Source organism: Dinoponera quadriceps, unplaced genomic scaffold (assembly GCF_001313825.1).
Source record: "Dinoponera quadriceps isolate SergipeBrazil2010 unplaced genomic scaffold, ASM131382v1 scaffold676, whole genome shotgun sequence".
NCBI lineage: Eukaryota > Metazoa > Arthropoda > Insecta > Hymenoptera > Formicidae > Dinoponera > Dinoponera quadriceps.
In genome coordinates this window covers 146,067-159,285 of record NW_014554818.1, presented here as the reverse complement: position 1 = coordinate 159,285, position 13,219 = coordinate 146,067, and the positions used below count along the sequence as shown (strand labels likewise).

Below are 13,219 nucleotides of genomic sequence, written 5' to 3'. Positions count from 1 at the left end.
CTTAAAAAGATAAAGCCCACACATCCATAATATGAATCATTCAAGCATCGCTGACTGGTTATAACCAGTTAAAACTAATTACCATATGTACTAATTAACCATATGTACTAACTAACCATAATACGGTTATCTTAATCAAATATGTTGCATTGCCGTTCGCTGATTTTGTTTTTCACGAAAATTTATGACCCACAATCTATAAAAATATATATCATCACATGCGGTAAATAAAAATATCACCGATGAAGCTTAAGAGAGAAAGAGAAAATAAAAAAATAATCCAAAAATAAATAAATAAAGCATTGAAAATTTGTAAGCAGAGGAGGAGCGATTGGGTTTACAAGAAAGTTGTGTTGGAAGAACATTTGTTTCGAATATATTACGCAGCTTTTATCGCCATCGTACGCGAGTATTATGTCTTTAGAATCTAATGTGTGATGTAAGCGTTTATCGTTTTTACCGTCTCTTAATCGTTCACTCCTCAATATGCTTTAACTGCTAAATAAACCGTTCCGTACCAGGAAAGATCGAATGCATAATCCATCGCGAGATCGAGACGGCCGTTAAAAAAACATGCAAATAATTGTTCAAGAAATGACCTGCTCTATCGCTCTCGGACATCTTGAACGTTAAACTATGTCTAGCTATAAACCGTATTCGATCGGTGAGATTATGCGAGTGGCGATCGATTAATATCGCGGCGAAACGACGACAAGATTTACGGTATACTTTGCGCTTCGGAAATTGGATTAGCATACGCGGTAAAGCGGAAACAACTTAATTCAGCGGTGTGATATCGCGTTCACTATTCGCGTATCGCACTCGTGCGTCTTACACAATTTCCTGTCCAATTGTAATCCGCGGGGATTGCGATAGAAATCATCCCTGACATGTCGACGCGTCAGAAACGGCCGTAGGAATTAGTGTGCGCTTAACGCGCAATGTGTCACTTGACATTCTTGACTCTATATGGTAAAAAATTTTACTAAATTTAACACATTTTACATGTCCCAAACGGTCCACACCAATTTTTGTGTTAATTTAAAATAAAGTGAATATGTTGAAAAATAATACAAATATTATTTCAAAAATGAACACAGAATCGTAATATCCATAATATATTAATCGACACTGAAATATAAAATATTATTTTAACGTTTAAAAGTGTTATTTTATAACAGTTATGAATTAAACTTTCAACATAGATATATGTATATATATATTCATATTCATATGGTCGAAAATTTAGATATTTGTGGTTAAAAACCAAGGCAATAAGAATGTGTGTGTGTGTGTGTGTCCAAGTTGACATATCTGGGTGTTGGTACTTTTACCTTACATATGTTGAATATTGACTTAGTACAAAATATCGTGGGGTAACATAAACACAATATGTTAAATTAACATACGGATATGTAAAAAAATTAACTTAGAAATTTTAACAAGGATCGATTTTAACAAATGTTTTTTACCGTTTACACATAAACACATTTTGACGATTTTCAAAAATATCACACGTCAATCGTCTATAATTGATTTGTTGATCATTCATAGTTGATCTTATTTAAGATTTTTTTAATTTAAGACTGTGTACATTATCAGCATATATTACATACATATAATATTATATATTATATATTTTATATTTTATACATTATATTTTATCCTAATTTTTTACAATGATAAAATTTTCCATTGTGGGAATTCTCACTGTGGAGAATTTCAGCGCCGAGTTAACTAGTTCCTAGAGGGCGTTTTCGACATCATTTTTATTTAAAAAAAATCGTCCGCCGTTGACAAAGCAGTTTATGTTGCGAGAGGTGCGATGCCAAGGCTGACTACAATCCCTCATTTATTGTCTTTCTTTCCGCACACACACACACGCGCGCGCTTGCGCGCACACATATACTCCGCCTGCACTAACACAGGCACGTATCAGCATCGAAGTTGTTTGGAATTGTTTTCCAATACGACGATAAAAGTTTATGACAGATATAGATTGCCGGCCGTTGCCCGCGCTTCGGGCGATCGGCGGCACGGAGAGTGCGAAATTTACGAATGTGAGTAATTCTGCCTTGAAAGAAAATAGTCCTTAATCTCGTTTCTTTAGTTTTTTAATTCGTTTTGTATGTCTGAGGATTCCTTGAATACATACATTAAGATTTCAAAATCTCTTTCTGAACTCAACTAAATTAAATTTTGTTCTTTAATCAGATATTAATAAGCGTAAGATATTAATAAGCGCAGTTAATATACGTTATCTCGAGATGTGTTTGGAAATCAAGTAAGAAACTTAAAAATTAACTAAGATTTCTATAAATGTAAAACAAAGAAACTGCCATTAACCGTTTTTCTCTCGAAAGGTACGAAAATGATTATCAAGAAAATAACGGGCGGTAGCTTGATACTTGAAAAATGCGCGTTATCGTACGAGATTTTACGGAAAACTAACAACACCTGCTATACGTACCGATGCAAAGGTATATAATAAAATCGTGAATTACGTATTACAGGTGACGACGTTATTCTGTTTTACGACATGCATCACGAAGCATGTGATTATCTATCCGTCGCTTCGCCAAGGATGAAAATCAGATCGCGCGTTCTTTCGAGCTCGGCTCGATAATCGCCTTGCTTCTTTATGCAACTCGCGAATGGCTGAATACTTTTTTCTGCAGCATTCGAGTTATCACCTAGGTGGCATTAATGTTTATTGGCTCATTTCGAGTATCTATTAAGAGCTCAACGGAATACTTTTTCTCTGTAAAAGCAGAATATTCAGCTGTGCAGACATTTTGATTTCGATAATATTATAATATAATGTTCAATAATATAATAATATAATGTTGAATTATATTTCTGCCGTGACTGATGAGTAGCTATGAGATTACTATATTTTTTTATATAATCTCTCATCAATCGTATTTTACAGAAATTATTTATTTGCATTCTTAAAGTGCTATTTGGTGTAGTCCTTGTTTCAATCAAACACAGCTCGAAAACTATTTGTGTCTCGACATTAAAGAAAAATTAATTGTGTTCAATTTATTCAAACTAAAGAAGGTTGGAAATATCTAGATAAAAAAGGTTTTATTTAACTGGGTTGCAAACTGCAATTTGTAATATATTATCCATATTATACAGAATGAGGCAATAACTATTTCCATACCTTGAAGTATATACAAGGTGTCCGGAAAGTTTTGACGAAACGGCCGTATGCAGGTAAAACGGAGTAAACTAAATAAAAAAGTCCTCTACCATTTTGCAAATAATCATATAAAAATTCAAGTTATTAATTATTCAAAATGGTCATGTATAAAAACTTTTTTGATTAACAACTTAAAAATTTGCATGTTATTTGCAACATGGTAATTTTGCAAAATCGCAAAGGACTTTTCTGTTTAGAATGGCCTAATCTATAAATATATGACTAATTATAACTAGCGACAGGTTCAAGATTCGAAGTTGAAGATTCAACATAGTGATGTCTATTACTAGATACAAGCCATATACTTATATAGATTAGAAACCACTTTGAACAAAAAGGTCCTTTACCATTTTGCGAATAACGCGTAAATTTTGTAATTATCAGTTAAAGAATATATATGGCTATTTTCAATAATTAATAATATGAAATTTTGTGTGGTTGTTTGCAAAATGGTAAATTACTTTTCTCAATTTAATCTGTTCTACCTATACCTATACCTGTACACGGCCGTTTCGCCAAAACTTCCCAGACAGCCTGTATATTTATGAAATATGAGAGTAGGAAAAAAAAATTGTTTAATAAAAATAATATTGGTACCAATGATCACTACTTTGAACACTTTCTGTAAATATAAACTTTTTCATTTTCACACATTAAATCGTTAATAAAATACTTTTATTTATCGGAGATATTCAAGGTGGTAATAATTATTGCCTCATCCTGTATTTTAGTATTTGACAGAGGACATCGTTGCTTTTACACCAAAACTACAATTGCGCACAGCATTATACATCACATGGAAATAAAGGTTTTAATGCCATGTATCGGCTGTCACTAACAATTGCTAAAGACGTTATCGATTGCTGCACTATTAGCTATATCATTAAACCGTTACCTTTCGAGGAAATCTGACATCCATTCAGGTAACGTCTTAAAGACATCTTATGTCCCGATTTAAACATTATATTGTCTAAGTATTTTTTAATTTTATATTTTCATCTTATCAATGTTCTGTTTTATTTTCCTCTTTTATCATTAATTATAATTAGTGACATAACGAAAAATAAGTAAAATAGAAGAAAATTCGGGAACTTCATTTTATGACAATATTGTTGACATTTATTTCCTTGCGGCATCAATACGGCAGCCACTGATAAGGTAATACCAAAGACTATTGGCCTTACCGAATTTAACGTGCGGCAAAATTTCGCTGTTTAATAATCTCCGGTCGATAAATTTATCAGTAAATTCGTATCAAATGAGCATAGACGATAATTGCAAAGATGCAGTTTCATAAAAATATTTAATATACTTCATTGTAGGACTATATATATATATCGAGAGAACATCGATAGATAACTGTAAATTGTAAAATTAATATTAATTATATGCCACAATCCAGATATTTATATCGAATGATTAAAAATAGTCGGTAATGTCACCTTTCTTCAGGTACCTTCGGGCTTCGAAGCATGCACGAAATTCACCCAGGATGGTCTAGTATTACACTTCGTCGGTGTGGCAGCTTTCATCACTGACAGCGACATCTTACCGTCTCGTTGGCAAGATTGTCTTCTATCCAAAGAGCGATGAAGCGTATCGCAATATCGTACGATTAAGGTACGATTACATCAACACCAATGTTCTGAAGCAAGTTTTCGGATCTTCCAAGAAAATCTATCAAATATGAAAAGATGCTTGAGAAGAAGTTTGTTTGCGAAAAGCTGACTTTACGCTCGCAGACTAAGCAATTGGTAAGCTCGACTTGTGATAAGTCAGTCATCTTTTTCATATTTCGCTCCGACGATGAAATTCGCGATCTAAACGATCTGGCGTGAATCGATGTCTCGTACCAAGCCACGTTTTGACGAGCCACGCGAGAATAGAGCTCCCAAGGAGCTCTCAAGGAGCTCACCTAAGGAAATTCCGCAGGTATCGTATCAACGTAGATACGACGGTACACGTGATTATGCGCCTTCCTGAGATACGCAGTCTGAGAGTCCAAATATCACAATCTTATCTGTAAACAGCTGACACAGGCAGGATAAATTTACTTAGGCAAAGTGCAAAATCGCATTAGCTTCGTCCAACAAATCTATAGCTTTAAAACCCCCGGTTTTCCCCCCATTTTCCCCAAATTTCTCCGGTTCTCGTTCCAAGGGTAGAAAAATTCACGTGTGTTCGGTTAAAACCCGCCTTTATTTTTCTTCCGGTGAAAAAAATCATCAAAGAAATTCACGGAAAAAAATGGGAGAAAACCGGGTCTCTTAAAACTATGGAGAAAAAACGAAAGGTGGGATAAATTCCGATAACATCTTCAGCCGATAGAGCCGGTCCTGAGAGATGATTCGTGACATCAGCGCGCTCAGCCAGCGGTTGCCATGGCGACGAGCGATCATCTTCCACCTCTGCCTCCTCCACCACGGCTGCCCACCATGACCCACCACTACTACTGCCGCCGCCGCCGCCGCCGCCACCACTGTCGCCACTCCGCTCCGCTCCTCCACCACCACCACCGCCACCATCACCACCACCACCACGGCCACCGAGGAACAGCGAAGAGGAGTAACCCCCTCCGCGGTAGCGTCCGCGTCAGTCGGCTCGCTCGCGTGTGTTGACAGAGGTTATCGCGCGGCGTCCCGGGTGTGCGTGGTTCCTCCTTCATGTTTCGGCCGACTCGTCGTCACCTCGGCCGTTCGCGAGATCTCGTCGGATAAGGAGAGAGAGAGGCGCGACGTCGCGGCGGCGGCCTCGGAAGCGCGACGCGATCGCGGGAGCTACGTCGCGAATTGTCCCGCCGCGCCCGGTACTCCCTCACGCTCAATAATGAGGGACATGGCAGGCAAGATCGCCGAGTTGAAGTTCGAGGCACCCCTCGCGCGCTTCGAGGAGGAGGACACCGCCAGCCTGAAGAACATGAATCTCCTGACAGGTGCGGCAACAGAAATACACACGCTCGCTGCGCGTTTTTCTCTTCTTTGCCATCTCGTTACCGCGGACCTTTTTCGCCCGGACGCGCCCGGGAACAGCATGCACGGCCCGCGCTGCGCTTTAACGTCAGCTCGTCTCGTTGTTGATCTCTCCAATTCCGCTCTCCTTTTAAATGATCCTTAAACGATCGGCGATAGCGTTCGCAGCGATGACGTAATTCCGCGCAAGTTGTCTCGCGCGACACTCTCGACACTCGGATTTTTACGACAGGCTTGCCGGTCCATTTTTCCGAGCGGTCGTCTTCCGTGAGTTTCGGGGAAAAAATAAGAAAAGAAATCCCGGCGATACCTGCGATGCATTCCTCGGGCATCGCCAGGTGTCATGGGTCTCGTAGCTTCTCGAAAACCCGGCGCAGCCTTCACGAAGGGATATCGGGACCGGTCGCCTATTCTCGCCGTTTATTGTTCGTGAAATGTTCCACTTTGGCTGCGAGTTGGCAGATAGGCTCTCGATGGAGGAGAAACGAGAGAGCCAGGTTTGTCTAACCTAGACCGTCACCGGTGCAACCGGAGCTCGCTTCTTCGCGCACGAATTTATTTTCGTCGTTCGGTCGCCTTGACGTGGCCGAAAAATGGTCGCTCTTCTTCGCCCGGCTAGCTTCGCACGGGGATTCCTCCCGAGATTCCTGCCCGCCGTGTTTTCATTCGCGTGCGATATTCGAACCGTCCCTCGGCTTCCCAGATATCCTTGATTTTCTGTCATGCGATGTGCCGATTCTGCCCACGCCGGACACCATTGATCTCGTTGAGATTTAATTGATCTTCTCTCTCTCTTTCTCCCCCTCCCCCCCCCTCTCTCTCTCTCTCTTTCTCTCTTTCTAGGCCGTGACATTGACTGCGATGCAGGCACTCCTCTGTAGATTTCGTCTCTAAAAAGAACGAGGGGACCTCCGAGAAACGTTCAGCCAATTTCAATCAACCTTTGCGGAGATCGTCTTGTTTTCGTTTTTGTAGTTTACGCGATATTTCTCGGAATATTTCTATTATTTGTCCGTATAGAATCGGAATACACATGAAAAAAGAAACGAAGCGTATCGAAGGATAAGCGTACATTTATTGACGCGACGAGCGGTGTCACGTCCGATAACGCTCGATACCGCGACGCCAGTCGTGACCTCGGTTCATCTTTGCGTTTCGTCGGCGCTGGTGTAATACACACGAAGGGATTTTAAACCGGCACATGTCTGCGGGAGGAAAAATCGATTCCGGATTGGCCGGAGAATCCGAGAAAGACGAGCTTTTACCCGTCTCTCACCTCTCGACGTGCACCGCGTTGGTAAAATTCGCCATCTTTTCTTCGCGGTTTACATATTTATTCAAGATTGATGGCGGTCCACGCTTTTCACGGGAGAACGCGCCCAGTGAAATGCGGAATCCGCGTGGTGCGGGGGAAGCTATTTCGGATGCGTAGGTGTGAATTTGTCTAACTCTTGATCGTTCTCTCGATGGCGCAGAGCAACTGTTGGACGCCAGCCTGGACGCGACTTTCGGCGAGAATTGCAACGCGAACGAGCCACCGAAGACCCACGAGAATGGCACCGACATCCTTCAGGAAGGCACCTTTAGCCCGTTCAGCGGCAGCCTCGAAGACCTCGTCAACACCTTCGACGAGAAGATCACGTCCTGCTTCCGCGACTACGGCACCGACGTCGAGTCATTGGCTCCGGTGCAGGTGCGAACACAGGAGGAAATCATGAATGAGTGCCAGTGAGTGCAAAATGTATATCTTCCTTTTATTTTCTGTTCTGTTCTGGGTTGTTCGATAAGTTGGATTTTCACGAAGGTTTCAAGACCGATGCTTCTCCAAGGTCTGTTCTTTTTCGCTAAACTAATGTACACTTGTAGAACTTAAAACAGTACAGTTATACGCAGTTAAAACGTGGTGGAAGCAGGAGGAGGAGAGAACTAATACAAGCTAGCGCAGCCAGGTCAGCGAAAAAGAGCAGACCTACAGTTGGGCGTGACTTTATTCAATGCATCGATCGTTTTTTTTTATTCGACGGCGGGCATCGTCGGAAAAAGAAAACGAGATAAATAAAGTCGCGCTTGACTATGGGAGTATCGGCTTCGAGTTTTTCGCGCGGAAGTCCACACGAACTTTTCGAACAGCCTGATATTTTCGCGTAAAATATATTCCCACTCGCGCACAAATGATCCGATGATTCTTGGGAAGTTGGGACTTTAGTCACGATTAAAAATGAGACGCGTTCACTTTAACACACGCCAGATGCTGTTGGTCGTGCGATACCCGGCATTAAATGCGTCACCGTGATATTCCCCGACTGTGTAATTAAGACATCGTCTCTAATCGTATCTCCTAATACCCTCCGCATTTCTCACGCATCCATCAAGTCAAATAAATGTCTGTTAAGTAAGATTAATATTACCACCTCCGATGATTGCATTGCGACCGTCAGATCGATCGTCGAAGAATACTCGAGTCTCGTGGTTATTGCATCGCCGCAATTATCCCAATTAATCTGCCACTGCAAAGTGGCAGCGTTGGTATATGGTTTTCGGCTCGCGTAACTTACCGGTTATCGGCGGCGCGCACCGGTTTCCCGCGCGCGGATCGGAAAATAAATCACGTGTTCGCGACGGGACACGCTCGCCCTGAAAATTGCCGGGTAGCCGCGGGTGCGCTAAAGAAAAACGCGACTTACGTTCTGCCGATCCCGCTTCGCCCTAGCCCGCCGGCGAAGCTCGTCCGAAAGCTGGTAATTGCGGAAATAATCACTTATCGCATTTGCCGTTACACCCGGCCCGTCGTAACGCGCGTAATACGTAACGCGCGCAATAACGGGGAGCGGAGTGCTATTCGCGATTCGAAGTCTACGGTCCGTAAGTAATCTATCGCGTTTCGATTACTGCCCGACGTCTCTCGTCTCTCGCCTCTCTCTCTCTCTCTCTCTTTCTTTCCCGCTTCTCCTCTCTTCCGCCGGTGCACGTCAGCGGTTTCACCTACTGCTCCGTTTAATGCAGCGTCGGGGAACGTGCAACCTGATTAAGTATAGGGTTCGGCTGTGTGCTCGAGCTGCGTTAGCGAGTGAAGCGTACAGTCGCAGGCCTCTCATCACGTGGCTGAAACTCGACAATTTCAGGAATCAGCTTAGTGAAAAGAGAAAACCAGTACACTGAGAGAAGAATGTTTGTTTTGTCAACAAGATACCGCACGGGAAAAAAAATTAGTCTTAAATCAAGAATAGATATTCTCGTATATATAAACAAGAATATCATAATCTTCTTAGGAAACGTTTTAGTCTTGATTTGATTGAATTTATATTATTTATATGTGATACAAGTATATATTTGAACTTAATTCAAGACTTAATATCTCCCAAGAAGGTTATCACATTCTTGCTTACGCACGAGAATATCTATTCTTGATTTATAAGACTAATTTTTTTTCCGTACCCGCGACAAATGGTTTGTAGATGTGGGACTACCAAATGACCTTGTAGCGGGAGCAAGTGATTTGTACTCTCAACTTGCTGTTCTAACGAACACTTTTATGTTGGCTTGGTAATGATTTGTTAAAAATTATTCAGTGTTGCCATTCAGTCACTTAAATCACTTTTTGTCACTTTTTCTTGACAAGTCATGAAAAAACTCGCTACAAAATGGGTCACACTTCGTACAAAACGGGTCATTATAGTCACACTTTTTTCCTGGGCTGTCGCTAAATATATAAAATATAGATGTTCTATTTATATTTTTGCCGTTTTGTCTGCTGACGATTGCTCCGAAAGCATACTTGTATCGTATCGTTCGCGTCCTTGGTCTTTCCTTGTTATGAATATATATTTCAAATTACTGTGAACTGAGTACTGTGAAAAGAACTCGCTATATGTTAAATTATCTTGAGATAATCTTCGATAGAATAAGTATTACTTTTTTGCTCGAATGATCTTAGTTGCTCTTAGAATTTGATGAAAAATGTCATTTTCAGTCGCTATTCTAATGTCTCAGGGATTACTTTTTGTCACCTATTCTGCTGAGAAGCGGTCACCGTTTCACTTTTTTGTACCGGTGAGACTGGATGACAGCCCTGTTAAAATCACAAATGATGATAAATCATTAGTAACATTCCGATCTATTTCACTAACGGATCTTCAAATAACAAAAGAGCTTTCGTTCTGGCAACTAAGGGATTCCCCTCAGTGCACGTTCGTCCAACGTGAATTCATCGTGTGCAGTCGAGAATTCTTTATCGCGATTACGTACTTGACCGTCATACACAACCTCGCGGTCAAATTCCTCTTAATAATGCTTAATGAGCGAGTCTCTTCGTGTTGCCGAATTGCCCTTAATAATACTTGAAAGAGCGTGTCTCGTCTCTCTATACAACTAATTGCATGATTCAACCGTTTCACGCTCACTCGAAGATGGATGTTGGAATCGGCGAAGACTCGTGTGTGTCATGATCTCTTCTTGTTAGCGACAGTATAGTCGAGTCTAAGAGCAGCGCTCCGATCTATCTCTCGCGTGTCGGACATGCTTAAGCAAAAAGCAGAGTAGTAAAAAAAAAAATACGGAGTTTTTTTTTTTGTACACGCAACCCGCGAGCGATGCGAGCGATCGCGGGTATCGATTGCCCGCTGAAGAAGTGTGTCGGCGCAGCTAGGTGCCTCTCTACGCGATGTTTACGGTACGCTTTGCAGCTTTCTCTTCGAAGCGGCCACAGCGTCGCCGCTCCGCTCCGCGTCGCGGGAGGAACGAAAAATGCGTCTTAATTGCAGAATTCGTACATTGATGTTTCGTTTGTGCAGCCCAGTTGCTATCGAGGTCGATTGGAGACAGATCCTTTGTCCCTTTATCCATTTTGAATCTATGAAATATCAATTGCCTGTAAAATATACGGGACGAGATGTTAAAGCGAACGTATTTGTCGACGAATAACCTTGAAAAAAAAAAAAAGGAAGAAATGGCCGAATGGCTCAGAACGGTTGTCTTTCGTAGTTTAGATTTCGTACCGCGGGATTTAAGAACAAAATTTACCCGAGAGAATTTTATAATAATTCATTCTTATATTTCTTAAATATTAATAATAATAATAATATATACAAGAGAAGGTGGTATTATAGTCTGCATTTACATTTTGCACACAATAACTTTGTTAATAATCGATATTTTACATTGAAAATTTAACAATTACACTCGTCAAAGTGTTGTCCAATCGATTCTACATTTCAAGTTATAAAATATTTATTTAAGATGTTGTTTATAAAAATGTGGCATAATATATACTGCATAATGAGTCGAAAAAAAACAGGAGTGGTAATGTGACCTTCCAGTAAAATAGATTTAAAAAATTAATTTCGTTTTAAACAACGCAGTATTTTGTTATCAATTTATATACTTATTCAAAATAAACTCTTTTGGAAAGAACAGTAATGAATATAATCTTGAATTTTCAATGTAGATACTGACTTACTTGTCAAAAGATAGATACAAAACTGTCAAAAGGACAATTTCTATAAAACGAATAGACTTTTAAAATTAACTTGAAATAACTAATTCGATATATGAAAAATTTGCAAAAGAAGCCATATTAAATATATTTTAATGGGAGGTCAAATTAGCAGTGAAATGTTATGGTATTGTTTAATTATTTATTGTTTGCATAACTCGAAATGTGTAGAGTGGATTAAAAATGTTAAATAACGAACAAAATACGCAAGTGCACGTATATTCGTGTGATAATAAGTCAAAGAAGGAGGAGGAAGTAATTATGTAATTAAATGGTAAAATATACCTTGAAAATATTTCAAAATGCTCGAAGTCAAAGATGCATTATAAAAATTGCCGGCTAGTGTATATTTGCGCCGTTGCGTAACAGCGAGCTACCAAGTAAATTATTCCATAAGTAATTGCTAGAATTCATCACCTAATAGCGGAGATATCAAGGGGAGATATGATATCTACAAAAGACATAATACTACCTTCTCTTCTAATAATATATCTTTATCAGTCGACATTACAATTTTATAAGACAAATTTTTTATTTTCATTTTATTTCATTGTTAAACGGAAAAAAGTACATTTTCGTACAAATTAATACATAATATCCCTCTTTTAGTACAAATTAGTACATAAAAAATACCAATAGTAATTATACATTTACTTTATTGACAAAAATACATAACGCATTCGACAACAGTTCTTATATAATCCCGGCGATCCTCTACATTCCCGGCTGTTTTTTATTCTTTATTATTTGGCAATGCCGTGGCGGTGTACTCGTGGATCTCCTAACAAGGTACGACGAGATCTGCCACAGCAGCAGCCTCACCGGGGACATCTCTTTCGCAGAACCCGCTGACGCACGCACGGTTCACGTAAGTTCCGCGCACGGAGCGTCGCGAGACACAACATATTTATTTAACGTATTCACATATTATTTAACCGGCCGCATATTATTTATCCCGAGACGATCAGCGCGACGCTTTAAAGAAACCGGCAATCGGGAATCTCCGACATCGGACATTTCGGCGTAGAGAGCGTCTCACAGCTGCAGAACCGTCTGGCGGATTTTTGACAATTGCGCGGAGAGGGTCGTTCACACACCACGGCGGACGACCCTGGCAAATATTTTCGTCATAAGGCGCAAACGACGGGGACGGTGACAAGGTTGCGCTAACGAGCGTGAGCGAACAGGTGAAATTCAACGAAGCGCGAAATTGTCTCATCTTCCGCGCCCAGCCACGCACAGAGCCGTTAAATTCATATCGAGCCCCGCCGTTCGCCGCTATGCAGACACATTATGTGGTCTCCGGTCGGCTCGTTGATTTTTTCCGCGCCCCTTGAAGGTGCGAGCCGTCCCTTCTGCCGCAGGTGCGTTCCACCGGGCGTTTTCGAGAACAGGAAAAGCGAACGGAGAGCGGGGAAAAGCGAGTCTTCGTCTTCGCGGCGTAGTGTTCGTAAACTTGATCGACGCAAGCCGACAAACCGCGTGATACAAATGTACACATGTGCGTGTCTCTTCATCTTGAGGGAGAAATGGAAAATCAATTAGCACACC

General features: G+C 40.8%; 1 protein-coding gene across 1 annotated transcript in view; it reads left to right on the top strand.

Annotated features, from left to right (window-relative positions):
* The first annotated feature begins 5,718 nt into the window (after positions 1-5,718).
* The window catches only part of LOC106742154 (fasciculation and elongation protein zeta-2), a 15,448-nt gene continuing 7,947 nt past the window's right edge, over positions 5,719-13,219 (top strand). The window contains exons 1-2 of the mRNA XM_014614834.1: positions 5,719-6,140; positions 7,653-7,905. Of these exons, the coding sequence (XP_014470320.1) occupies positions 6,035-6,140; positions 7,653-7,905 (359 nt within the window). The 5' untranslated portion in view covers positions 5,719-6,034. The remainder of the gene's footprint in view (positions 6,141-7,652; positions 7,906-13,219) is intronic.